Genomic DNA, 27,505 nt, shown 5'->3' with positions numbered 1-27,505 from the left:
CCCAGCACAGTGAGCTGAAAACTTTCAAATTAATCCTCTCCCTCCTCCCACATGAAGTTGCCATCATTGAAGGAAGTGGCCATTGTGAAAAGCTGTCCCTTAGAAACTGGATGTTCCCCAGTTCCAGGAGACAGCCTCATTTTTAAAAAATCATCTGTCCTAAAGTCTGGTGTCTCTGAGTTGAGTTTCACCCAGCTGTTTTTCATATAAATCTGGTCTATAAAATAGCACCTCATCCCCTGCTCCACACAGCTTCAGTTCCACACCGGCCGTTCGGGCACCATTTCACGAGCAGTTACAAAGTGACTTTTCTCTGCACTGCAGACACCCCCAGCCATCAGAGACAGCGCCCAAATCCCGAATTTCTGCCCTCACTCCCAAGGTGCCCATGGAACACAGTGGATAACCCGAGGCAGGTTGAGGCACTGCTGTCAGGGGCAGCAGTCTCTGACTAAACCCCTGCGTGTGTAAATACATATGGCTCTGTTTGTTGGGAGTGCACAGACACGAGGAGATGGGAATAAAAGTCATCCCAGAAAGGGCATCCATTAACCTCACCAGCTCCAAAGCCAAACAGGCCCGTGGGGTCCTCCCGAGAGCACAGCCAGCACAGGGCTCAGCATCAGTCTGTTTTGTCTTTGAGACAGGAGCTGCTCTGTTTATAGAAAATCTCTCGTGAAAATAAATAAACAGAAAGGGTGAGGGAGAGCAGAGGCTGGATTTGAGTCTATGGGAACAGCCAGACAAGGCACAGCCAGTCCTTAAGGGACAGCAAGCACTTCACCCACCTAAAGCACATCTCTGCCACCCCTTCTCTTGGAACACCAGAATATCAACTTCACTAAACAGGGATTAAACCAGAAGAAAGCACTGACATTTAATACAAACTAAAAAGGAATAAAAATGAAGCGATAAGGCCCTGAAACGACACAGATCTTCCCACTCACACGGACATTCCTACACAGGTCCCTGCGTTCACAGTTCATTTTTATGGGGTTTACTGAAAAACCATCACATTTCAAACATCTCTGCAGCATTTGCTACCTGACCAACAGCCCAAATGCTACCCTGCCCCCAAAAGAAAAGTGGTTTTAATGTAGCCCTTGTTGCTCCAGACCCAGCAGAGGAATTTGAAACTCAGCAAAGAGGCTGAGTTACTGAAAATTGCACCAAACCCAGTTTCTGCAAAGGTACAAACCACAGCACCAGTCCCAGGGCAAGCTGAGTGTACAAACTGGCTCTGAAGGACGTGGACCCTGTGAAACACAAACTGGACAAAGGAGAGGTGTCACTTCCCCCTGACAGTGAGGAGAAGGTCAGGGATCTCAGGGGAGAGCTGATGGAAAATTCCTGTTTAGATCTACTTAGGAATAATGGTACCTTTGGATGCCTTTTACAGGCAGCTGTATTTTACAAGCTACCTGCACATAGTGGACATCCCTCTAAGACTGGTGGTGTTAACTGAGCTGATTCACCAGGAAAAGCAACGCACTGCAGTCCATGAATGTCAGAAATGGTAAAAATCGCAGACCTTAGCTCAAAGCCTAAAGAAAATAACACAAGTCTGGCCAGAAATGTTTGGCCCAGCCTTTACCTGCCCTTTTTAGGACCATGGGGAATGCTGTGAGGTTGAAGCTGGTCAACCAGCCTGACATAAGAGCAGGTAGCATCAGAAAGATCCAAAATTCTTCTGTGGGCCTCTGAAATGGGAAGTAAATGCGTCAGCAGCACCTGGCAGGGAAAGCCAGTGCTTGTTCCACCTGCTGTTCCAGAACTGTGGCTGTGACTGGGACTGCTGGACATTACATCCCAAAATGAAGCCGTGCTGGATGAAGAGCACAGGCAAAGGGAACATCTCCACCAGCAGCAAGGAGCTCCAGCTTCAAACACGAGAGCCCTGACCAGTTCTGCACTCAGAAGAATCTCTACTGCCTACATGCACTGCTGCTCCTCCAACCCCACCAGTGCTTGCAACACCACATGCAAATCCTGACCAAGTGACACCCACAGGAAGCCACAAACCACAGCCTTTGAAGGATTGGTTTCCTTTGTCCTTCATAGTTCACCATGTATTTCCCAATCCAATCTAACACATTTTTTCCAGCCAAGGCAATTTGAGCTTCAGATTTCACATCTAGAAGTGACTGTTTAAAGGCTCCTTAAACAGTGCCCAACCAGCCATCACCTTCACTGCTATGAGCTGTCCCAGGCAGGACTTGATTCATGTTTTCCATATTCCTCAGGCCAGCAAAACACATTCCTCCAAAGGGATGAAGAGCTGAAGAGGTTCTGTCCTGGTTGGTGTAGTTTCTCCTCAGCTTTCAGCCCCCCCACAGCACAGCTGATGTGTGTCACAGCACTGGGCTGGTTTGGGTTGGGAAGGAGAGGGAGGAATGAACAAAGAGAAGAGCCACATGCAGGGATACATATTCCTTAAAAATTCTTTTCTCTGTCTCTTGCCCTCAAAGCAAAGCAAAAGAAAAGTGATAGAAAAACCACACTGTGAGACAGAAACAAACAAAAAAAAACCCCTCAACCCAGGATCACAGTTTCCTGGAACAGAACAAACTACAAGAAAATGCAGTTTTCAATGTCAATGTTCAGCTTCCCATTCTTCTTTCCCCTGTTTGAGCAAATCCTGGTCTCATCACAGGGCTCAGCCCAGCCCCACACACAGGAGGAGGCCCGGGAGGGGCAGGGGAGGGAAGCTGCCAATAAACCACACCTGGGACTTGTTATTCCAACCAGACAGCTGGAGCTGCTTCAGGAAGCTTTAGGTCTACGTGGAAATGCGAGTTAGGAATCTGGATATCCAGAACTAAAGGATCCTTCAGGCTAGAAGTGCCACTGCTGCTTCACAGGCCAAACACAAGGCTCCCCCCCCTTCCCCATGCTGGGAGCAGCCTCCACACCAGGGTGTCTTTACAAACCAAAGATGACATCTGGTGTCACATCAACCACTGATCAGGAAACTGAGATGAGATTCTGCTTTCCTGACACTACATCCTGCAGCAGAAAGGGAAATCAATTTATACAATTGCATGATTACATGCCAAACCTCAATTATGAGCAGGAGACAGCTGTGAGCTGAAGTTTCCATGGGGAATGCAAGACATTTTCTGTGATTTCTTGCATTTAAAGGTTCCAAAGTACAGATGAAATCAAAGGCAAAATATGGAATATGTAAATTTCTGACTACTGAAGTCTTTAACAAGAACAATCATCTGAGAGTGGCAGAAAAAGTCAGCAGTGATGCCAGGTCTCATGTGCCTTTCTCCTCAGTGACTGAAGAGCACATTAAACTGAGTTTTTAGCTGTAAATACACAAATCCACCACACTCTGCTGAGGGCTGTGCTAGTTAACTCCTGTCCCACTGGAACAGCTGCTGAAACATCAACTGACCAGCAGCTCCATGGCTAGAGAACACACTGGAGGAAAACCTGGGCACTGACTTCTGGTGCCAAGCTTCCAGAGCTGAAAGGAAAGCCTGCACCAAGGAGCAGCTTTCCATGCAGCCCTCCAAATTTAGAGATAAGTGACAGTGGATGAACATGGAAATAGAATAAAAATTGTCCCAGGGAATTCAAGCCACCAGACTGGGAAGTGTTTTATGAAGCATTAACTGATGCTCAATGCAGTCAGTGCTGTAAAATGCCTGCAAAGCCAACCAAAAACCAACTCAAAACCAACCACTGTGCCAAGGAAAAAAAGCCAACTGACTGTCAGGTACTCTGTGGCAGGTGTTTTCAGAGAATCCAAAGCCTTTAGAGTACCCTTGTCATTTGCAAAATCCTGAGAGCAAGTTAAGGAGACACTTTGAAGATGCTGGAAGAGAACATGGAAAACTCACCCACTCCCATGAAGGAGCTGGTTCTGCTCCAGCACTGGACTCACAGCTTTGCCTCTGGGCCAAGCAGTCAATCCCATATGGAGCACAGTTGTCTTTTTGGGGGGTTGGCTGGTTTTTTTACTATGTCCACTGGCAATTTAAAGCAGGAGGAAAACATGCAGGCAATCTAGAAGCCTTTGAATGAGGTGGGGCAGAGTATTTTACCACGGCTCAATCCAACTCCTTTCCAAAACCAGAGCGCTGTGTGAGAGAAGGCTGGAAGGTTAATGGAGACCTTTTGTGTAGGGAATCCAAACAAGGGAAAGAGTGTCCTGAAGGTTATGCTCTCTCCTTACAGAGAGATGCCTCAGTGCCTTACCACACGTTCTTTTCAAAAATAAATTAAACAAAACAGATTTAAGAATAGCAGCGAGAAGGGTTTGTGTATTATGGCCACTCCAAGCTCCAGCGTGCTGGATACACAGATCACTGTTTTACTTTATTCCAGGAAAGCAGAGGAAAGATGTTCTTCCCAATGCTCTCTGCAGCTGTGGAAGAAAATAAAACTCTGAGCACTCTCATTTGGTCACTAGAGCGGGAGAAGGGAGGGAGAGAGAGGAGGAGGGAGAAGGAAGGGCCAGTCAGCTGCCTGATTCCAGCACTGCAATCCCATGACCCTTAACTGCATATTTAACGACTCTTGTCCCAGGCAAAGAGGAGAGGGAGGAAGGCTGGGAGAACTCAGGCCACAGTGCTAATTCCTTTCCTGCACAAAGACAGTCTCTTGAGGACACAGGCCTGCCTCCTGTAACGTGATCTCATAGTCCAGGTGGGAGAGCTTCCTCCGAGGGAAGTTGGTGAGCAGTTCAAAGCGTTCGTTGGGGTATCCTTTCGACTGGACGTGTTTCACCAGCGCCTGCAGAGGAAGGAAGGTGTCACAGAATGTCACAGGTGTCACAGAATTCAGAATGTAAAAACCACAAAATCCCGTTTTTCCTTTAAAAAGGAAGTTTGCAATCACGGGCAAAGAAGATTTTAAAATCTTTTTGAAGATTTTTAAACTCACAGACCCTCTTTTACTTTAACATCTAATTTGGCCCACACATGGGTATGGTTAATCACAAAAACTAGTTACCAGTCATTCCTTACCGAAACTGATGCTTTACACACAAGGTAAACTACACATAAAACTAAACATACTAGTGCATTAATGCAAGACAGCTGAATTCCACACCACACATTCAAGTCTCAGTGAAACAGAATCTGAAAAAAAAAGCCTTAAATACCCGAAAATAGAAGCCTCCTCATTTGTTTATCAGATGGCGTCCCTACCCTAAAGCTAAAGGCCACCAAAGAAGCACTTTTGTGAGGTAGCACTGACCAAAATAAATGCAGTACTTTTACTCTTTTTTTTTTTTTCTTTTTTTCAAAAAGTTGGAGAGTTTGGGGTTGTTTGATTTTAGTTTTTTAAAGATCTTTTCAATTCACTGGCTTCTCTGCCTACAGAAGCAACTGGGGCAGGATACAGAGCATTGGGATGAGGGGTACCAGCCTCACACCCCAAGCCATGTCAGGAAGAGCCCGTGTCTGTGCTGTGGCAAGAGAGATTTCTTAAGCTCACCAGGAAACACAGCAGATGAGAACCTAAAGCACAAACAGAGAGGGGCAGAGAAGTGGGGATTGGCAGAAGAAAAGAGGGCACAGAAACAGAGCAAGATGTGGGCAGAAGGAGGAGTTGTAGCTTTTGTAAGAGAGGAAGGAAAGATAATTTGTATGTAATAAAACAAAGTGTGAAAAACATTGGGGGGTCCTATCAATACTGTTCACATTGTTTTGGTGGCAACTTATGCCAGTAACTCACAGCAAATCACAGCAACAAAGATGATCAAAATTCCTTTACAAACCACTGAATTTAAATATTTCAGTCAACTTTCCTGCCCACATCCCTCCCTGTCCCTTCACAGACCAGTCTTTCCTGCACACCTTAAACACCTGGCAAACCAAAGGTATTCAGGATGTGGAGGAAGGGCCGAGCTGCTGAACAGAGTAAAGTCAACTTAATTTGCACACAGTGAGCACCTCCTTCCATAAAAAGGCAGTGAGGCAGTGTTGCCTTTGCCTTTTTTTTTTTTGCTTGAGGGGAAGAAAGGGCATCATGGTAATATTGGAAGCATAAGCACCTCTTGGAAATAAGGTGTGTAAAGAAGCCAGTGCTTCATCAATAACAACACAACAATTAAAAATAAAGCATTTTTAAAACCAGTGTTGGGGAGCACCATCAGTTAAAACTCCTGAAAGTGCAACTGTCTCCTTAAGCAATTTCTTTTGCTAGTTCTGGCCAGCTTTAAAATGGAAGCTACTGAGTTAAAAAAATCACTATGGAAATGATGCCCACAAAGAAACACCTGAGACTCAATCTGGATCAGACTGAAAGGCTCCAGAAGATCACAGGAGATGAGATGAGCACAAATGCTGCCTGTTCAGCTCTGCAACTAAAAGATGTCTTTACCCACAAGCCTTGACACAGCTAAATTCCTCTGCTGACTGTAGAGCAGAAGGGAAATCGTATGCTGAGATCAATTTCCTTTCACTTCCACAGTCTGTAAAAGGAGCCAAACCAAAAGTCAAACCAAAAGTCAGGATTATCAGGGATATTTCAGTATTACACTTATGTACTGCCTGATTGAATTGCTTAAGTATTCCAAAGTGCTACATGTTTAACAATACGTGCAAATTTACTGAACAAGCTGCATTCAGAAAGCAGTCAAGCTTTTTTTTCCTTTCACTTTCAAGCAGGAGAGTCAAGGATGAGAACATGAGCAGAGGATACTGCACATTCCTAGAGCTGCTGACTCATTTCTGTAAGAGATAGCACCCTTTTCTCCCAAATCTACACAAAATCCTTCTGTGAGGTGTGCTTTTGCCTTCCCTATGGCTCCAGCTATTAGATTGATTACATTTAAATGAGCTTAACTGGCCACTGTGCCTCATGGCAAACAGGAACACAGTGACCTCTTTATACTCTGCTTCCAGGTAAGCACCTGCAAAATTTTGATGGAAATGCCATTCACATGGACTTCTCCAAGGTAAGGAGCCCAAAGCACAGTTGAGACGCAAACCTGAGGCACAGTAATTAAGTAATATTGTAATAAATTTGTTTTGGGACTCCTGAAGGGAGGGTGGAAGTATGATGGGAGAGATAGAGAATGAGAATGAAGACTTTTGCCATGATTTTACCATGGGAACCAACTACTTTTAGAAACAAAGCCCCAAAAGTGAGAAAGCTGAGAGGTAATTTTATGGTAATTAACGATTAATGCAAAAGCCATTTAAGAGCCATTTCAGAATGGCAATGAGCAGTGTGGGGATTAAGGAAGACACTGGAGTGTGCACAAAACCCAAGCTGCAATGGAGACACACAGAGGCAGTAGTTATCAGAGAGGAATGACGTGGAACACAGCGGAATGACAGGGCAAGCACTCCCTGGATACACCTCTCCCACTAGACCTGACTTGAACACTGCCAGCCCAGGTATAGAAATTCTCCAGTTTTGGCTTTCCTGTGCTCAGACAAGGATTCCCATTAACTCCACTCACCAGAAGTTTAGCTTGTTCAGGCAGTGAAACTTGTTCCCTCTTTCCATCTGGATACCTCAGCATCAGCTGTGCCTTTGGTCCTACACAAAGGAAGTCACCACAAGTTAACAACAGGGCAGCTGAACTCCTGTGTAGATTTTAGGTGGGACAGCACAGCAGGGTGAGGGACTGGAGACAAACACAAAGATCCAGTCTGTGGAGATAAATTTCTACCTCAATGCTCAAAACAAACACATCAGGCTCAGGACTCTTTCAAAGCAGCAGTGACTGACAGCAGCCAGCGTGCCCAGAGCACACTGCACCTGAGTTACACCAGCGTGGACCTTACTCCTGGGCAAGACACGAGCTCAGGGACCAAGAGGGCTCTGAGGCTGGGGCACTGCTGTGCCAAAGGGGTGCTGCTGGTGAATCACTCACATGTCTGCTGGCAAGGAGGCAGGAAATCAGAAGGGATTCTTAAAAGAAGGGATGAAACCAGGCTTGGCAGCCTATAAACAGTTTCAGGCAAAAAAAGCCACAACAAAAGCCATAAAAAGCGAGCACTTACCATTCACGTCGAGGCCCCGGAACGTACTTTCAGGCTTGTCAGGTGACTCCTCCAGTGCCCCTGCATCGATGCAGGGCAGGACTCTGTGGTTTGATGCTGTCCCAGGCTCAGTCCTTGCAGAGGGCTCAGGCTGAGGCCTCCGGCTCTCCTCTTTTTTATACCCCAGGTCCTTGTGTGGAGACTTCCTCAGCTTGGCTGGAATCTCCGACTCCTCCTCCTCCTCGGATCCGCAAACAGAAATAAACTCTTCGCTTCCAGAAAAAAGCTCCGACTCCGACTCCTCGTCCGACCGGCTCTCCTGCTTGGCCTGCGAGGAATCAAAATGTGTCTCCTGGAGCGAGGCTCTGATGGCAGCTTCCAGCTGGCTGTCCTCACTGGCATCGATGAGACTCTCCTGTGGGATGCAGACAACACACATACATCACAACTGCCTTCAAATACGTACTGAAACCAAGAGGACATCAGTCTTCCAGAAGGGAAGCCACTAAACCTGTCAGGAACACACAGCAGGGAAAGCCAGGCATGCTGTAATTACTGAATGGCTTCTCCCTGGAGTTCTGCATGGAGTAATCCATTTTCCTTTCACACTGTGCCTGCTAAATCCAAACCAAGTGCTGAAAGCACAAGCAGTGACCCTGGGAGAAGGCATTCCCTAGCACGCTGTATTTTTGTGTGCCCTTGCACTAACTCATGGAGTCTGTGAGGGAAATTGGGAGAACTGGGTAAGCACAGGTGTTCCTTCAGGTGTCTCCCAAAGAGCCCCACACTTACTGAGCGGGAGCATTTCTGGGGAGGGCTGCTGGAATGGCCGTCCAGCTGGCCATGCTCACTCAGGAAGCCGGTCACTTGGTCCAAGAAAGAAGTCACATCTAACTGATGCCACTCCACGAGCTTCTGGCCTAGGGAACAAAAGGTGGCATCACAGAAGTTGGTCTCAAACAAAATTTCAGCAAAACACTGCAGTTTAGTGGTCAAACACACCAACTCACTGCTGCAAGTCCCTGTTTGAGGAACTGCAGCTTCCCACAGGCTACCAGCTGATGATTATGGAGCTTCCTCCTTCCACTCCCTTGAACAGGGACAGACATAGATATAGACCCAGTTTATTTCCATTTCTTTCTTTTTATCCATGGGAAACAGAATGGTGAATTTGGCCTCAAAGTGAATAATCACCAAACCACTGAGTTTATGAAGAAGCATTTCTCCATTCTTGCATAACTGATTCTAACCCTTGGCAAACAGCATTTGTCCCCAGAAGTAAAGTGCTAAGGAGAGTATCCTAACTTCAGCTGCAACATTAAAAAATAGATGTATTTTTGGGTGGTTTAAGTCAGCTACAAAGAGATCTCAGCTCTGATCACAGATCACAGACACTATCACTTCAGTCCTTAGAAGCAGGAGACCAGACCAGCATTATATAACCAGACAGCTGCATTATATGACGATAAAAGAAGCTGTTGGATACAAAAGAAAAAGCAACACCTTTAAAAAAGAGCTGGAGGGAGAGGGAGAAGTTTGATTGTTCAGGTAATAAAACAAGCAAAACAAAACAAAAACTTGAATTTGACTTAATTTCAAAATTAAGATGCAATTTACAAAGTCATTGCTAAGCCTCACAAAGCTCTGTGGGAGGAGCAGAAAGCAGATTCATGTAGTGCTTACAAATATTGCAGTTATTCATCACATGACTTCAAGAAGCTTTTGAAAGATTTAAAAAAAAGAATTCCAGAGTTTTTCTACCAGATGGAACTATTTTCACTTTCTAAGCAAAATACTTGCTTAAGCTTCAAATACACAGAATTTCTGCAATTTTTGGGTGTTTTATTCCCTTAGTTCCTCTGGGAACATGCTGAGTCAGTCCTTCGGGTCTTGAAGAGATTCTTAAGCCAAACGTAACACAAACTGCAGTGGAAAGTATTCCAGCCTACAGCTGTCAGTCCTTCCCATGGGATAACTCCAGGTAACCAGGTGCCACTTGTCTTACCTGTCCTGGGATCCAGGATGGAGACATAAGGGAAGTCTGCTAATTTATAAAACTGTATGTACCGCTGTCCTTCCTCGCTGTCATGGTACACCTACAAAATTGGGCAGATTAGTGGCTGCAGAGGGAACCCAAACAAACTGAACCTTGAAAATGCCCAGAGTTTTTCTCTCTTCTACAGTAGAAACTGCAAATGGTACACAGAGCTCTCAGTAACTCTGACAAGCTGGAAGAAAACCTCCAGCTCTCCATGTATTAGAAGCTACGTGGTAACATCTTGTTGCACAAGTGCAAAGGCAGTTTATGCCTTCAAATGCATATCCATGAATTAAATCTCCACCATAAACTACATACACTCCATGAAATACACCTTTGCTGCAAATGTGCCAAGAGAATTCCATCTTTTTCAAAGAAATCCTTTTTTTTTTCCCCACTGTCCCATCTACCTAGGCAGCAAGTTACCCACACATCCATCCCCAGGCAATTTCTCACCTGCCAAAAAATGAAGTGGTCCCGGATGATGTTCTTCACAGCCTCGTTGCTCCAGACGTCACGGTTGAGGCACTGGCAGGCGAAATCTTGCACGTTCTGAATGTTTATCATGAGCCATTTGTTCTGCATCTGACCACACTCCTTGGCCTGGAAGCAGAGGGAAAAGCTTGGTTAGGTCAGGCTGAAGGGCCGGACACCACCGATGGCAGCAATGATCAGAGATGGCTTCTACCACTGCCAGACCTTCCACCAAACCCCTTCGCAGTGAGGAGGATGGACAGAGCTAGTGAAAAGGCACCCACAAAACAGAAGGCAGGGCTGAAGGATCTGCTTTAAATGAGCCTGGTGGAATTACAGAATCACATCGATGAACAGAGCTGCTGGATTTCAACAAGCCAAGCACAGGGTGGGAAAAGCAACTCGGAGGGGGGACACACATGGCGATGCTGAATAAAGTATTTATTCAGGGAAAAGTGGAGTCAGTCCCACTGATCTGACAACAACGACCTGCTCAGTCTAAAGATAAACCCATGGATCATCTAGTTAAGTAGGTTGCATAATTGACAGAGGACTTGCATTGATTCAACAGGACCCCTTCTCTGCGTGTTTTCTTTTTCTCTCCAAGTTTTGAGTTACTCTGTGACTGTCCAACTGCCGAATTAGGCATCCTTTTTTGATGCTGCTTATCCAGACTGCAAGTGGGGAGGGAGAAAGGAAGGCGCAGGAAGAAGTCTTACTGGTTTGAGTCACAAAGCTGGCACTGTCTGATTGCTTGGTTGCAAGTTAATGGTAGGAGTTTGATCAAGAATGTAATTCTGATCGCTGAACTGTCATACCTGTTGAAAAAAAGAGGGCTAGATCAACAGCAGGAATGCTCTTACCACCTGGAAAGACTGGAACTGGCATAGGAACTCTCTTTGCTTTAAAAAAAAAAAAAAACCCCTTAGAAGTTATGCTCACCATCCTGCTGGTAATCTACTGTTAAGGAATTCAAAGGACAAAAAAATCAGGGGAATCAGGATGTTACGCAAGATTTTGCTGTTTGGGCACTACTTTGTTCCCCAAACCAAAGTTTCTACTTTTGAGATGAATTTTAGCCAGTGCAATTTGGAAGAGTCTGCCTGCCCACTGTGTAACAGACAGACGTGAAACCCACACACTCTCCTTCACCAAGGCAAGAATCTCAGCCTACAAGGTCAGTCTGCGTGGCCAAGTGCCCTGCAGAGGCAGCTCTTGTATGACTCAAAGGAAAAAAAAATGAAGGTAGAAGCATGGAATAGTCCTGTTCTCACAAGAGGCCTCACACTAACTACTTACCACTAATTTACACTGCCAGAATCCAGTATTTGGTCACCAGGTGAGAAAAGTGGGGCAGGTGACACCTAAGTAACTGGCAAGGATCTTAAATACAGTCATCATGCTTCTATTTAAAGGACTTGTTTTGAGTTAACTGTGCATTTTGAGAATTAATTCAAAGAAATCAGTTTGAGATGAGGCCTAGAGGTACTGCCCAAATTTAAAGGGAACAAAAATCCTTATGTTATTTAAGACAGTTGGATTGCCTTAGTCCTGTGTTCTCATGTAGTCTGTCTGATAAAAGAACACTCCCAGAAAAATGTAATTAGAAAGCTGAGAAGTGCATCTTGCTCTTCTACCCTCGCTCTGTGTATCTTTCAATATTAATGAAAACCTCTGGTCCTGCCTCTCCTCTGTCCAGCTAATGGCCTTGGAAGGATGCAAGCAGGAAATTCCACACAGAAAATTTGCAAAACTGAGTTTTCACCTGCAGAGCAGGCAGAACTTTTGCAACTACTTTTAGCTTCCTTCTAAAAACAAGCTTTGGGTTTAACATTTAAAAGGACACAGTTAAACTGCTGCTACCTCACACACACACAGAGCTCTGCTTTTACACAGCTCCAGGGATTCTTCTGAGGGGGTGGAAGGACAAGAGTGTGAGAAGAAGAAACACTGTGGGTTTAGAGATTATATGGGTGGGTCATTTTGGTAAGTGACAAGACAACAAGGGAAGGCTCAAGAGCTGGCTTGTGTATCCCAAAAGTGGATGGATTTAGATTCTCTGTTTCCAACACCAAGTGCTCTCTCCCATTCCCCTCCTTCCTTGAGGTATAAAGGCCAGTGCCAGGCACTTAACAGAGCCCACACATAGGGCAGTATAGAAGAGCCACTCTTTGAGAGCAGAGCCAGTGGAGCCCAGATGCAAAAACCAACCCAAACCAATCCAATCTGTCCTAAGTGTGCCTTTACCCTTTCTGCCCAGTCACATATTTCATCATTACAACTTAGGGCAGCAAACCAGCGATCTGGTGAGACAATCTGTGAGACAAGTCTTGGTTTACACTCAGTGCTGCATCTCCCTGTGTAACTCTGACTCTTTCACTACTAAAAATAAGTTTTCCTCTCATTTGACTTCTCTGAACATGATTTAAAAATGCTGGGGTGGTTCCTGCTGGCTCAGTTTTGTTGAAATGCAATCCTTTCAAGGCAGCAGAGAAAAGAAGGAAGTGGAGCCAGCACCTTGTGACCCTCTGGACATGTGTGTGACTCAGTGTGGAAGACAACAGCTGACAGGGAGTCAGAGCAGGACACTATCAAACAAGAAATCTCCTGTGTGGGCCACACTTCCCCTTCCTACCTGGGGCAGGGCATAGATCCTTTCAGCACCCAGCCACTCCTGAGCCACAGCTGTACCTGCAGCTGTGCTGACCCAAACCAGGCTGGAAGCACCTTATGCACAGGTAATTGTTCCATTTGAATACAGTGACCAGATCAGCATCCAAATTATTGCTGCTTGTTAAGCAGAAACAAAAAAAATCCCCTCAGTCTCAGCTGTAAACCAGGGAGCAGCTAGAAAAGGTTACTGTTAAATGGGGAAAAAAATCATACAGGCAGACTTGAAACTCTGCAACATTACATTCAGTCACTTCACTGAAACCCTATTGAGTGTTGAGCACAGAACTGCACACACTAGAACCATCTCCTCCCGCAACAAGAACTGCAAACTCAGTCAATTTGGTGTGTAGCCCCCAAATTCAATCATCTCTCACATCACAGGCATGAAGAGAGAACACCTGTAGTTCTTGGAAGCAGTCTGAGATGAGAACAAAACCACACTGTTCTCTATCAGACATGTCTGGTGTGCAATTTATTTATTCTCCTTGAGTGATTTACTCCTAGCAGATCCCACATTAATGGGGGAACTCTAGTTTAGTCAATCACACCCTGAACTCTACAAGTACAGTGATCATAAGTTGTTCTGCATGTGAAGCACAATGCTTTTTCACATACAGCAAGTTAAAAAAACACAAAGCAATGTCAGTCAACACTTGAAAATTTTTCTGCCATGAAGTCAACCTCACCTATTCCTACAGCTAGTATTACTGAGTTAAAATGAAACAGCAATTATTTGGGCCTTACTGGTAGCAGTTTCTTTGTAACTGAAGAAAAATGAGGTTTCTTGGGGAAGACTAAAGATAATTACATGTACTTACTATCAAAAACCAACCTTAAGGTACCCAAAGAGCAGCAACAGTTGATGAGTGACAAATGTCACCACTCCTGCTAATGAAGCCCTGAATTCTAAATGATTCTCTGATAAATGTACATGGCTCAACCCTGGCAGAGTGTTCCTGCACACCCCAACCTTGGAAAGAAAACCCTACTTAGATCAAAGCTTAACTACAAGAGCATCACAATGACAGTGTTTAGTCTTTGATACTGTGCAATGTGATGAGCATCTCTGATTTATCATATGGTTTATATATATTTATCTCAGCATACAGAGAACGGAGAAGCCAACAGCAGCTTGCCAGAGATGAATTTTGAGAGACTGTGGTCACTGAGGCCTGACATCGTCCCAGGCTGAAGCAGCAGAGCAGTAGAGCAGTGTGCAGTCAGAAAAGGTAAAATGCAAGGGGAAATGGTCAACACAGTGAGAAGGTGAAGAGTTGTACTGCAGTGAAGTTGAGGAGCATGAGTGTGAAATGAAGGGTATCCCATGGGACAAGGAACTGTACAAGAACACAGCAAGGTGAGTGCCAACACCTGGAAGCATACAGGTCTTCAGAGTGCAGGTACTGCACAGAACAGGGCAAGGTGAGTATATATAAACCCCTTCCCCACCCCCAGCCCACCCCTTTTTAAAAATTCTTTTTCCAGACTGAATAAGAATGCAGAGACTTTAGGACAAACAAATCCATCCGTCAGTTATGTCACTCTCTGACACTACTTTTGACTGTGACAGATGCCACAATCAACATTGCTCAAGTCTCCATATGTTTCCAGCAAGACCCAAGGAAAGACAAGCACCCATCTCAAACTCCACAGCAGAGCTCAGAGGGCACTTGCTGACTGTTCCTGGAGCAGCACTGGTTGTTGCCACATGAATTCCCCTTACTGGTGCCTTTAACCACACATTTGCTGGTCTCACCAACAGCTCTGGACCCCAGGCCCAGCAGCAGCATCAGCTGAAAACCTGACACATGTGTTTTAAAGTAAACCCTACACCACAGATCACAAGGCAGGGATACCTGAGCATCAACTGCTTCAGGCTGCTCCTCTGCTCCCACTGCACCAAATTCCTTCCCAAGGTGGACACTGCTCTTCTCTGCCAGCATCCTTTCACACCTGGAATTCTATTAAGGAGATTGTGGAGGGCACCCTCAGAACTCAGGAATCAGTGACAAGGAAACTGATCCCTGGTGACTTGGGAAGCATAAAAAAAGAGATGAGGGTAATGGGATGAGAGCTGGAGACTCCATAAAGGCACACAGTGTTTCACCAAAACTCTCCAGCAGTGCTCTAGTACTTGTGCACAGCAGTCAAGGCACATATGAAAACAAGGTAAATAATATTTTTGTTCAGCTTGTGCAGTCGGTTCTCCAGCATCTGTATTGCACCATTTAATCATTAGTTTGCATTCTCATGCAGTAACAATAATGATCATCACCATCATCAATCTTATCTATTCAAAAATGACCAGGAGAAAGCTCAGTAGTAACTGGAGTTTCTGAAGCATATCTGGAAATTATGGACTCAAAAGTTAAAAATATATACCAATCTGCATGTTCTGTAATCATTAGTTAAGTCATTGACCCCCATCATAACAATTTAGGAATAGATCCACACATGCCTACACAGCCAGGGAAGGTGACACCTGAGATTGTTTAAAGCTGACAGTGTCCTGTATCTCTGGGATACTTTCCCTAGCACCACCAGAAGTAGAAGACAACCACTGTGATTTTATACAAGAGCAACACCTCCACTGAGGATGAAGTTGTGGCTTGATGGCAAAGCTGCATTCAAATACTTTTACTCACTTAGGTATCAGAAGCCACTCAGCTGTGTTAACTCCACCTGAGCTTCTCAGCAGGGCTGTGCTGCAAACCACACTGCCCCTTGCAAAGTCCTCCCTCACTTATCCAAAGCAATCTTACTCCAGCATTCTCTGTATCCTCTATGGAGACAGCTCAAGGGACACAATCTTCCCATCCTGACCAGCCTCCCTTGCTCACTGAAGTCTCCCACCGCGTGTGATTTGCCACACTGATACTGAAACATAGAACAACGTGGTCTGCATGGTCAGGAGTTGGACTCGATGATCCTTGTGGGCCCATTCCAGGTGACACCATCATCAGTGAAGTCCTTCAATGTGTCACCAACATTCCCATATGCAGTCCATCAAGTATTTATCACTGCCCAATCTTTTGGAACCTTCTGATTGTCCGGCCATGGATCCATCCTGACACCCTCCCAAGCCACCCTATAAGGATCTGCACCCAAATGTGAGCCCTCACCGTTTCAAAGCTGCCTTTGTGCATCAGGTCAATGGGAGGTCTGAAGAGGTCTGCCAGCGTGGTCAGCTTCTTGTCCACTGCCCCTCCGTTCCGGAGCTCCTGCTCCTGCCGGACTGCACAGCCCCAAGAGGAAAGGGAGCAGAATTAGACTGAACATACTCACAAGGGGGATTTATTACTGGCTAAATGCTCAAACAAAGAACTTCTGGGGTGAAATTCCCTCGAGCTCCTAGGAGGTGTGGGGAGAACAGGGCTAGAGCAGTTAGTGGGAGGAATATGAGCACAAATCCTAGGATCTCTCTTATGGAGTCACAGGGTTAGACCCCACAGAACAAGATTAGCTGGTGTGTAAGGGCAGAACCCCTTTGCCTCAGCTTTTTCATGTGCTTTCACTTTTAAACAACGTCTTAATAAACCTGAGGGGTCACATACCAGTATTTGAAAACAAATGAGCCAAAAAAAGCTGTGACTTGTCCCCAGTGATGCTTTTAAATGGGAAACTGAGCTAGACTGTAGCAATATAACTTTTAAAAGGAGTATTTCTATTGCAGTGTTTCCATTAGTTGACTGTGGGGCAATCCCACGGGAAAGAAAGAAACGAATGGATTTAGTTTACATGGAGAAATCTCTTTGGATGTTTCTTTTAAAGCATCTCAATTCCATCTGAAATAATACAGAATACATTTCCTGCACAGACATGACCAGGGACAATAAAGGTAAGCTACAGCAGATATGTGATGTATTTTACAGAACCAGGTCAGCTGAAATGAGCAATAACTATCCCATGGCTAAAAATTTTCCAGTGTGGAAGGAGCTGTCAATGGTCCAAAGCATAAAAACCACGCCTGAGCAGACACACAGGAAATAAAGCATCCCTGTGGAGCAGCCCTAGGAGCCAGGAGATAATCTGGAATTTCATAGCCAGGGCTGCTTTTCCAGACAGTGATGTCCACCTGTAAAGTTCTGCCAACAAGCATGATAAAGTCTCACCATAAACCCTCACACTGTATCTCTCACATAGTTGGGCATCTCTAAATGTCTTAAGAGTGGAATCACAGGGTGGTATGGTTTGGAAGACACCCTAAAGATCACCCACTTCAGCCCCCTCCTGCCATGGGCTGGAACACCTGCTAGACCAGGTTGGAAGATGGTGAGAAAAAATTTAAGGGTATTGATTCTGTACCTGGTGCATTTTCATTTACACAGCTGCCAGTGATTTCAATACTTGGTGTGTTCACCATTATTGGAAAACCCTAACCAAACCTGTAAGGGCAAAGAAAGTAACTACCAACACACATTTTCAGTTTGGCAGCCAACCCCTAACTGTGTGGGAACATGGTCCGTGGATCCCAGTAACCAGTGACAGGATGAGGAAACGGCCTCAGGTTGCACCAGGGGCAGCTGAGATTGGATATTAGGGAAAATTTCTTCATGGAAAGAGTTGTCCAGCCCTGGCACAGCTGCCCAGGGCAGCAGTGGAGTCGCCATCCCTGCAGGGATTTAACAGATGTGTGGATGTGGCACCTGGGGATGTGGGGCAGTGGTGGCCTCAGCAGTGCTGGGGAATGGTTGGATTCAGTCTCAGAGGACCTTTTCAACCTTACTGATTCTGTGGTTACACCTCTGGAACACTCCAGCAACATCAGCACAACAGCCATAACTCAGCTGTGAAACACCTGGAGCTGTGCTGTCACAGAATCCCATGCTGTGACACTTCATGGATGAAATAACAGCCAGTGCCTTGGCATGTGGAGATTCTGTGTATGAGCAGCCACGGGCAAACAGCAATTAAAGCCATGAGAGCCTCGTGTGTGGCCAAGAAGCCTCAGGGCTACTCAAATGGAATTCAGGTGCCAGAACGTCCACCGCCTAGCCAAGAAATATTCAGTGGATAAATTTAATTTCTACTTGGGTGTTAAGATTCTTCCCCCTTTTTTGTTCCCTGTAGAGCAGAAAAAGAGGTTTTTTGAGAATTAGCATGACAGTATTTAGCATGCCAAAGCAGACAGAATATACTGTGATAATCATGATTCTATATTTCTAATAATGTACCTTGCTATACAATAGGCAATTTAAAAATGTTTCAACAACTGAAAGCTGTCCTAGCCTACAACAGGAATGATTTCTCCATCTTATTTGCACCAAAAGGAAGAAAATAGAATATCAGGCTTACTGATCTGTAGACACTTACTGGTTTCTGTCTGAAAATCCCGAAAGCCATCGAATATTGAGCGAGCAGGTCTGCGTCTTTTAGGAGCTTAAAAAAAAATTCAAGAATTATTTCAAAAGTGTATTATCAAAATAAATACATATTAGTGCTTTCCATCACACGGGCAGGAAAACAGAATAGGAACCTGAAGCGGGGATGATGTGGGAGTAGAGGTCATTAGGAAGAGCTGGAGATGGATGGAAATAGGCAGTAGGTGGTTTGTAAATTCCATTTCCTAACATGTCCTCCCTCCAGCAAACCTTAGACCAGAAACAAAACAGTATCAACAATACAGAGAGGCTTAAAACCCCGTCTGATGGGCTCACCAAGGCCCTTCAGCATGCAGTGGCAGTGCTGTCACAGCATCACCTTGTCACAATTCCAGTCAAGATTTTACCTAAGGCCTTCAAGTGGATGAAAACCTTTAAAAGATTAAACCCCATGAGAAAATATTGTTTTTAATAAAAAACCACATTTGTTTTTTCCGCAATGCATTTCTATTCTTTTCTAAACTCTTATGCTGATCCTGTCCAAACTTCTTGGCTGGACTGAACAGCCACCCTCTTCCATTAGACCCAGCATCACTGTTTGCAAGGAAACCTTCAGAACTGATTATCTGCAGCTGGACAGAGACTGCAGCCCAGGCAGGTATCAGAAATAGTACCCCCAAGTCCCACTGAAATCCTAAGGTACAGCACAACCACTGCACTTGGAAGTGGAAACACAACTTGGAAGGAAAACACAACCGCCTGCCAAGATTATTCCAGCTACTTATCTCCTTTACTATCACCTGAAAGACAGAACTTTCAAAGCCCAATTGCTACAAGACATAATAAATAATAAACAAATTAAAGATAAATGCATAGTATACCCAGTGGAAATGTGATGATACAGACTATCATGGAAAAAGCAAGCAAGCCTGAACAAGGAATGTGCTGGGGAATAACACCTCTCAGCTCCAGGGAGTAAGATCTCCTTCACCCTGAGTGCTCAGGCACAAGCACAACCCTCTAAAGCCAACCTCAGAACAACTTAAACTCAGTTGGAATAGCAACTGAAGGACCACTTCAGCAAAAGCAGCATGTCCCTGCCAGGCTCAGCTCCAGCCTGGCAGCCCAGGTGAAGAGGCTCTCAGCAGTCCAGGAGGATCCTTTATACTGCATGATGGGATCCATGCATCCAGCAGGGCACAAATATACACGGTCACCTCTTCAACTGGAAAAAGCATGAGCTTATACAATCACTTCAGTATGACCCTTAGAAACTGCCACCTCCCCTGCACTAAGACTAGAGCTGAGACCAATTATCTCTTCAGGTTCAGCTGCTTTGTCAGGCTGCTCTGTGCCAGAAACACAAGTGGCATTGGTGGATCAGATAGTGCCAGGAGGGTATCACTGATCCAGGTCACCTCAGTGGTGGTCAGTGACAGTGTGACCGAGATCAGTGTGTAACCAGGTAGGTATAAGAAGGCCAAGCACTAGGGTCAGTAGATCTTAATCCTGGTAACCCACAGGAGTCAATAGATCTCTGTCAAAAACTCTGTTGGGCCACAGGAAAAAGTGCAGAGAGCTCCTCCATTTTCAGAGAGGCATCGGCAGGGCATCTTCCTCTGGATGTACATTTGCTGCTGCAGAACTGCCCTCCTCTGCTGCTAAACACCTCACTTCCAAAATCCAGGTAGGATGGGAAGTGCAAGGATTAGATAAACACAGTATGCCTTTGGTTTTGTGTCACTGCATCTGATGGCTGAGACCTTCGAAGTCCAGCATCACTGTTGCTGACAAGGTGGCCTTTCAGCAGCAAGGGGAATCACATGAAGTGACATCAGTGAAGCTCACAGAACTGCAAAAGCACTTCAACGAAAGCAGACACTTTGTATGTCATTCCCTTTTTGCCCAAATGCAAATTAGGTGTGTATTTCAAACTTGGTACTTTATGCATCTCACATCAGTATGCAGAAGTGGAAGCTAAGTTAGACCATTTCAGTGATTCATATTCTAAGGAATAAACATATTCTGATGGGTCTGGGGACTGACGCATATTAAAGGAGTCTAAATTTTCCAGCTCCCAAAACAGACAGGAAAAAAATTGCAACAAGGACTAAAACTAGAAAAGCTAATATTGCTGTCTGTGCTAAGTGCAAAAAGGCAAGTGGAGTGCACCTGTATTGCCTGGCATTGTGTGCTGCCCTCTGAACCACCCCTCAGCTTGTGCATCCTGGCTAAACACCAATCTGAAAACAGAATCAAGACAAAATCAGTTCTGGGCTAAGCCTGAAGCCTGGCCTCCTCCTCTCTAACACAGGAACTAAATGATAGAAAAGAGCATTTCCCACGGGTGTGAGACCACTGCAGTGATGAGCACTCGCATGGCCTTCCTTGGTGAAAAGGGCAAAGCTCTCAATCCATCTGACATGGCAAAGGCCAGCCCAGAAATGGCCTGGTCCACATGAGAAGGACAGAGACAAGAAAAGGAGCTGCATGGCACAGCTTAAAGAGCAAATTAAATTCCTGCTTGAGAAATGGAGAAGGTTATGAGCAACCACACAGTTCAGCCCTTTTTTCTGATCTGTCGTTTCCTCGAGATGCAGGCATTTGTCCTCTTCATTTTCACTCATCAGCCAAGGCTGGATCTTCCATCTCAGCACCTCAAACATTTCCACAGCAGTACCCCACAGTTCTGGGCCCCCAGAATGCAGATGTATACTTAATTAAGTTAATTGGCTGTCACCTCACAAAGTATCACGAAACAAGATTTAGCAAATCAGTACTCCTGGGAATGTAGCATCTCTCTTGTGTGAGGTTTTCAACACCACTGGTGTTACTTCCTCATATTCAGCAAGTTTTGATTTTTTTTGTCACTTAGCTCATCTCAAGGTAAAAAAAACCAGAAACAAAATAAGAACACAAGCCTACCTCCAAACAAGGGCTCAGGCTCTACTAAGATTTCCTGCTTTTGAGGAATTGGAGCTCGTACTTCATCCCTATCAAAGGAGAGGAAACAACAAAGAAAATATCAGAGAGACAATAATATTCCAAGTACTGTACAAACCACATCTCATTATGCTCCAAGGCTCCTGCAGCTTGAACCAGTTAAAGATGCTGCTGTACCCGTGCAAAGAATGAAAAGGTTTGGGATTAAGTGGGACCTCGAGGGAGCATCTGTTCCCACTCATGGCACTGCTGCTGGACCTGATACCCTGTGCACTCAGAGCTGGCATGGATGACCTTTGATAGAAGATTATGCAAACCCCTGAGTGACTCAATCCCAGGCTTTGTCCATCTACTATTTAAATGTTTTTTCTTCTTGAATAACTTTGTTAGAACTTGGAAAAGTTTCTAAAAACTCAGCAAAAGCTGCCAAATAATCCACTTGCCAGCCTCCTTTCCTTGCTAGCTACATAGAAAAAAATATTATCTTCCTTATTACCAGCTTTTATCTGTCAGAAAACTTTTTTGCTTCCACCTGAAAGTCACACCTCTTTTTTTTCCAGAGGAAGGAAAACAAGGTCAAGATGGCCATTTTCCCCCTTTCTGATGCAGTTCTTGGCTTACACATAAGGGAGCTTACTTAGCTGGGCTCCCTCACATGTCAACAGCACAGTCAGTTATGCTTGCAGAGACTTAGAGATAATCTGAAACCACAATTAGGAGAAGAAAGGAAATCACAAGCATCACTGTGACAATGGTGTGGTCACCTGGCCCACGGATCTGTGTGGAGAAGGGTTCATCCATTGCTACAGCCTGTCTATGAACTCCCTCTTCCCTCAGACTTCCAAGGTGTGAAGTGTGCACTTTGCGGCTCTTGACCGTGCAGGTTTCAAAAAGTACCTCAGCACATCAGCAGGATGCACTAACCTTGCCCTTAACTCCACAGCTTTGATTGCTCTGTGCAGCTAGTTACTCTCCATTTGCACATTTACTGTTCTCTCATCCCAGAAGGAACACTAAGCTGATCAGCACCTGGAGGGTGTTGAGTATAAAAAAGAAAGTATTCCAAGAAAAATCTGAAGTCACTGATGTGTCAGAAGTTGCCTAGAAATAAGAACACTAACCTATATACCTATTTTAACTTTGTTACCTGTCAAAGGTTCAAGCAGGAAGGCACCTCGCATCAGCTATAAAGGTTAGCAATAAAAGAATTGTTTAAATTTATACATGTGCTTCAGGAAGTATGAGAGGCAAGGATTTTCCTCGGTAAGTTAGTTGTCTTTTTCCTGGAGTGGAAGATTTTCCTAAGGACAAAAGCCTGGCTTATGTTTAATTTACCATATTTAATGAATGTGATTTATACCTCTCAAGATATTCCTTTTATCCCAAGCAGTCACATTTATAGGCAACACAGACTCTCTGCCACGCTTAAGTGGAAATTCTCTTCCCTTTTCAGGCATCTGATGTTTGAGAGACTGATGAAGGTGTTGAAGTTGCTGATTCCTCTGCATACTGGTGTACAGGGCCTGGCCTAAACCACCACAATAAAACCCTCTCAAGTCACACTCTTCTCCCAGGTAACAAGAGACAGGATGAGACAAAACGGCCTCAAGTTGTGCCAGGGGAGGTTTATGTTAGATATTATGGCAAATACCTTCACAGAAAGGGTTGTAAAGCACTGGCACAGGCTGCCCAGGGCAGTGGTGGAGTCACCATCCCTGGAGGTGTTCAAAAAACATGTGGATGTGGCGACATGGGTTAGTGGTGAACGTGGTGGTGGTGCTGGGTTGATGGCTGGCCCTGATGATCTTAGAGGTCTTTTCCAACCTGAAATTCATGAATCTATGAAATGGGAGTAAGGTGGCTTCATTTATAAGGACCAAACAAACAGAACTCTCTAACTGGCAAATTAGTGTAAAGCAAGATTGCTGAAGCAATTTAAAAATAAGACTCTCTTTTTACTGGATCCCCACTTTAATGACTCAGGCTTTGTTTGCAAAAAACAGCAGGCAGAAATCTACAGAAAAATTCTGAAGTACACGCAAGAGACTCACTTCTGGTCTACAAGCCAGAACACCCAGAACAACACTGGAGCAATCAATTTAACAAGATCAAAGCAGTGTGTATTGCTGTGAGTGCAAAGTGACAAGTGCCTGATTCGTCGTGCTTTCCACTGTGACATTGGTAGGACGGGCTGGTTTGCACAGCCGTGCTCCCGGGTACGTACTCGGGGTGCGGGCGAACAGCAGACACCGCGGCGGAGCTGGTGCTGGGCTCCTCTGCTATCCCTCCTCCGTCCAGGAACATGGTGACAGCCATCTCCAGGTTGTTGTTGCATGCTTCAAGCATATGCTTCCCCACGCTTTCACTGGCACCTGGAATGCCAAAGGGAAATCACAGCGTTTTGACTGGAAGCGCCCACAACAGCTTTCCCTCTCAAAGCATTAATAATTAGGAGGAACAGTTCATCAGCTGCCATTTATCCCCGAAGCACAACTGCGAACGGAGACAAACATGCAGAGCTCAGGGGGAAGGGAATGCTTGCAGTCAGGACTGCCAGGCTTCTTCCTGCCAGCAACTGAAAACCTAGTGGAAACCATCTGAGGGGTTTCAGCATGATCTGGATTTTCTTCTAGAGGTCTGACACTTTCCTGGTACTTGGACCTGTTGGAATGAGTCCAGAGGACACCACGAAGGTGCTGTGAGGGCTGAAGCTCCTCTGCTCTAAAGCCAGGCTGGGAGAGCTGGGGGTGTTCACCTGGAGAAGAGAAGGTTCTGGGGAGACCTTAGAGCCCCTTCCAGGGTCTAAAGGGGCTCCAAGAGAGCTGGAGAGGGACTGGGGACAAGGGATGGAGGGACAGGACAAGGGGGGATGGAGGGACAGGACAAGGGGGGATGGAGGGACAGGACAAGGGGGAATGGCTTCCCACTGCCAGAGGGCAGTGTTACATGGAATCTTGGGGAGAAGTTCTTCCCTGTGAGGGTGGGGAGGCCCTGGCACAGGTTGCCCAGAGCAGCTGTGGCTGCTCCATGCCTGAAGTGTCCAAGGATAGACTTGGAGCAACTTGGGATAGTGGAAGGTGTCCCTGCCCATCACAGCAGGTAGAACAAGATGAGCTTTAAGGCCCCTTCCGAGCCAAACCATTCCACGATTCCATGCACTTTCCAAACACAAGCAGGCATACACAAAGAAAAAAGAAAACCTGACTTAACATTTTAACAGGAAGAATATTGAATCAGCTGCTAAAGTTTTTTATGCACTTGTAACAGACATTTAGAGATGGAAGAAAAGACACCCTGATTTACTGATTCTGCTGAAAAGCAAAAACGAACCAGCAGAAGCTCAGTTTATGCAAGAAGGGAAAAAAAAGCAGCCAAGAGGGAGAAAGTAGTACTTGTCTACAGAATTCTTTGTATAATGACTAACATTTATTCAAATCACATAATCATGGAATGGTTTGGCTTGGAAGGGAGCTTAAAGCTTATCCAGTTCCACTCCCTGCCAGGGGAAGGGACACCTTCCACTACCCCAGGTTGCTTCAGGCCCTGTTCAGACTGGCTTTGAACACCTAAAGTACAACTAATCCCAGTTTTGATGTTGCTGTTCAAGATGAAGCAACAGTTCCTAACATCACCTGTAAGTCCTTCCTCAGAGGATGAGCCTCTACCTCCCAACTTCTCCTCAAAAACCATCCCATCAGCAAAAGCTCCCTCAGGAGAAGCAGCTCTCTTGCAACCCAATTCTTTACAGCACCTTCTCCATAGGTGGTGGTCTGCCAAAGAGCTTATTTTCCTTTGGAAAGGCTGGTAGAGAGGAAGAGTGGTAAAATGCAGCTGAACCAGTCTGGGAGCAGCTTTGCGATCTGTAGTAATTCTTCCTAAGTTCACAGCAAGTCACCAAAACGATGAAAACACTTTGCCCAAGACCAGGCTCACAGATAACATCAGTCTGGGCAAAACATACTCAGATGTTTCCCAGATTTTCTGAGAAAGACTCAAGAAGCTCTGGTTTGAACAGAGAATACACTTTGAAACAGTGGAGATCACTCAGTTCTAAATAACCTGCACATCAAACCACTGAGAAAGCCAAACTGACTCAGGGAACTGGTTTCCCAAAACACCCAACCTGCCACAACAAGCACGCTGGGATGACAGTCAGCTGTATTTTAAGACCTTAACTGAGCTGAAGAAAGTGCAAAATAAAAACTATCCCAAAAAACAATGAGAAGTTCAGGTTCTTCACTCAAACTATTTTTTGGCATTTTCAGCTCTTTTCAATGTTAACTGTAGCAACGAAACCACACCTGTGAGCCTGGAACACACACACACACACCACTCTACACCTCACTGTAGAGTCATGCAAAGGCATTCATTTGCAAGAACAGGAAGAAAAATGATAATTCAACCCTCTGCTATTATTTACAAAGACACTGACACAGAAAGTGCCTTCACTGGTCCATCATCATTCCTGAGGAAAGTGCCAGCATATCAAAGCTTTCACTCCTTGTGCTGGAAAACAGAAAATTCTAAATATTTGTTAAGTCTCAAAGCAAATTTCACAGATTTCCTTGAGGAAGACATGCAGGAGTTACACTCTCTTAGCAGTACTTTCCTGGATGAGAGCACCAAAGAAACACAATTCTGCCACCAGGACCAAAGAAAAGCGTCAAGGACTATTTCTCCCCATCCCTCATGCTGGAGAGTATTCCCTCAGCCTTTCCCCCACAGACAGGAGTGATGGCATACACTTACAACTCCGAGTAGAAAAAGCTACTAACACAAAGCACTGAGGTGTGAGCACCTGTCACACCACACCAGCATCAGCCAGACAAGCTCCCTGACAACACAACCTTCAGACACAACCTTCAACTCTGTTACAGGGAAAACCAAAACTTCAAAACTCCACTTAATGGTGGATGGGTGAAGCCCAGTAGGCTATTTTTTTCCATTTCTGAAAGCACAGAGGGGTTCTCTTATGTTGAGCATAAAACGTGTCTAAACATAAAAGGTGTCAGGAAGAGGAAACCAGCACAGCTCTGCCTGATCTCGTTCAGGTTTTAGCAAATATCTCCCACATAGGCACATATTACTGAAAATATATTTGCTGTGGGTTCTTTTGGTTCAAAGGGTTTACTCTACAAAGATTCTTTAGGAATAGCTGAGAGATCAATAATTTCCCTGCTTACATCCTGTTGTGGATTTGAGTGTGTCCAAGTACAGGGACACAACCTGAAACAGGGCTAGTCTGGACAACCGAATTAAAGCAGTTTCACTTCTCTTTGCCTCTATAGTTAATACATCTTATTAAACACTCCTGCAGTACCTGACATACAAATCCATCAGCCAGGGGGTAACTACGGTGAAGCAGATTAAACACAAAGTGGGTCAAGCGCTCCAAGTACACAACCTGAAGCAGGAGCTGTCACCTGACGCGAACTTCCACGGAAAAGCAACCCGCTCTCTGCATTTGCGAACTCAATTCGCCGCAAGTCGCCCGCGCTATAGGATATTTCTGTTTTTCCAAAGGCGGGCTCGGGGTTCAGCTCCCGGGTCCCCGCCGGCCGTAAGCAGGAGCGGGAAGTGGCTCCCGGGGCGGAGCGCAGGCGGGAGGGAGGGGAAGAGGCAGGGAGGGAGCAGGACACGCACCCGCGCCACCGGGACAACCGAGAGGAACCGCCGCTCAAAAGGAGGCGAGCTCTCCGCCGCGCAGGGAGCGGGGCCGGGCCCGGGGCAGCCCCGCCGCATTGGGCGGCCCCGGGGCGCGCCCGCGGACAGGCCCCGGCACCGCCGGCGCCCAGCGGGAGGCGCTCTGGGGACAGGGGCAGCGCGCCCGGAACCGCTCCGCCTCGGCCCGCACCTCCCGCCCCCGGCCCGCCGGCGGTGGGTGCCGGGCGGGACCCTCCCGAGGAAACTCGGCGGCCTCGGCGCGCCCCGCGCCCCGAACCCACCGGTGATGGCGGTGAACTGCTGGACCAGCGCCCTCAGCGCCGCGGCGCCCGCCGAGCCCCCGGGCGCCGCCATCTTGCCGCCGCCGCACCACAACACACGCGCCGCCGGCCGGCGCGCGCCGCGCATGCGCGGGGCCCGCCCGCGCGCGCGCCCCTTCC

The 27,505-nt window shown here is 45.9% G+C and overlaps 1 protein-coding gene across 1 annotated transcript; it reads right to left on the bottom strand.

Moving 5' to 3' along the window:
* On the bottom strand, positions 1 to 27,424 carry UBXN7 (UBX domain protein 7). The gene is made up of 11 exons (XM_082287801.1): positions 27,347 to 27,424; positions 23,626 to 23,773; positions 21,384 to 21,451; positions 18,451 to 18,516; positions 16,260 to 16,372; positions 10,447 to 10,593; positions 9,958 to 10,048; positions 8,745 to 8,872; positions 7,974 to 8,367; positions 7,427 to 7,506; positions 1 to 4,746 (listed from the first exon to the last, which is right to left on the bottom strand). The coding sequence occupies exons 1-11, from the start codon at positions 27,417 to 27,419 to the stop codon at positions 4,585 to 4,587; spliced, it is 1,470 nt and encodes a 489-aa protein (XP_082143927.1). The 5' UTR covers positions 27,420 to 27,424; the 3' UTR covers positions 1 to 4,584.
* Between the last annotated feature and the right edge of the window lie 81 nt (positions 27,425 to 27,505).

This window comes from Coloeus monedula (assembly GCF_965178545.1).
Source record: "Coloeus monedula genome assembly, chromosome: 10".
NCBI lineage: Eukaryota > Metazoa > Chordata > Aves > Passeriformes > Corvidae > Coloeus > Coloeus monedula.
This window is presented reverse-complemented; position numbering and strand designations above follow the sequence as displayed.

Bases quoted from the DNA above. Each gene is read 5' to 3' on its own strand.
- UBXN7 (XM_082287801.1), bottom strand. From the start codon at position 27,419: ATGGCGGCGCCCGGGGGCTCGGCGGGCGCCGCGGCGCTGAGGGCGCTG. The intron at 23,774-27,346 runs GTGGGTTCGGGG...TTGGCATTCCAG, and splicing joins GCAGTTCACCGCCATCACCG to GTGCCAGTGAAAGCGTGGGG. The intron at 4,747-7,426 runs GTGAGTGGAGTT...CTTCCTCTGCAG, and splicing joins CTGAACAAGCTAAACTTCTG to GCGCTGGTGAAACACGTCCA.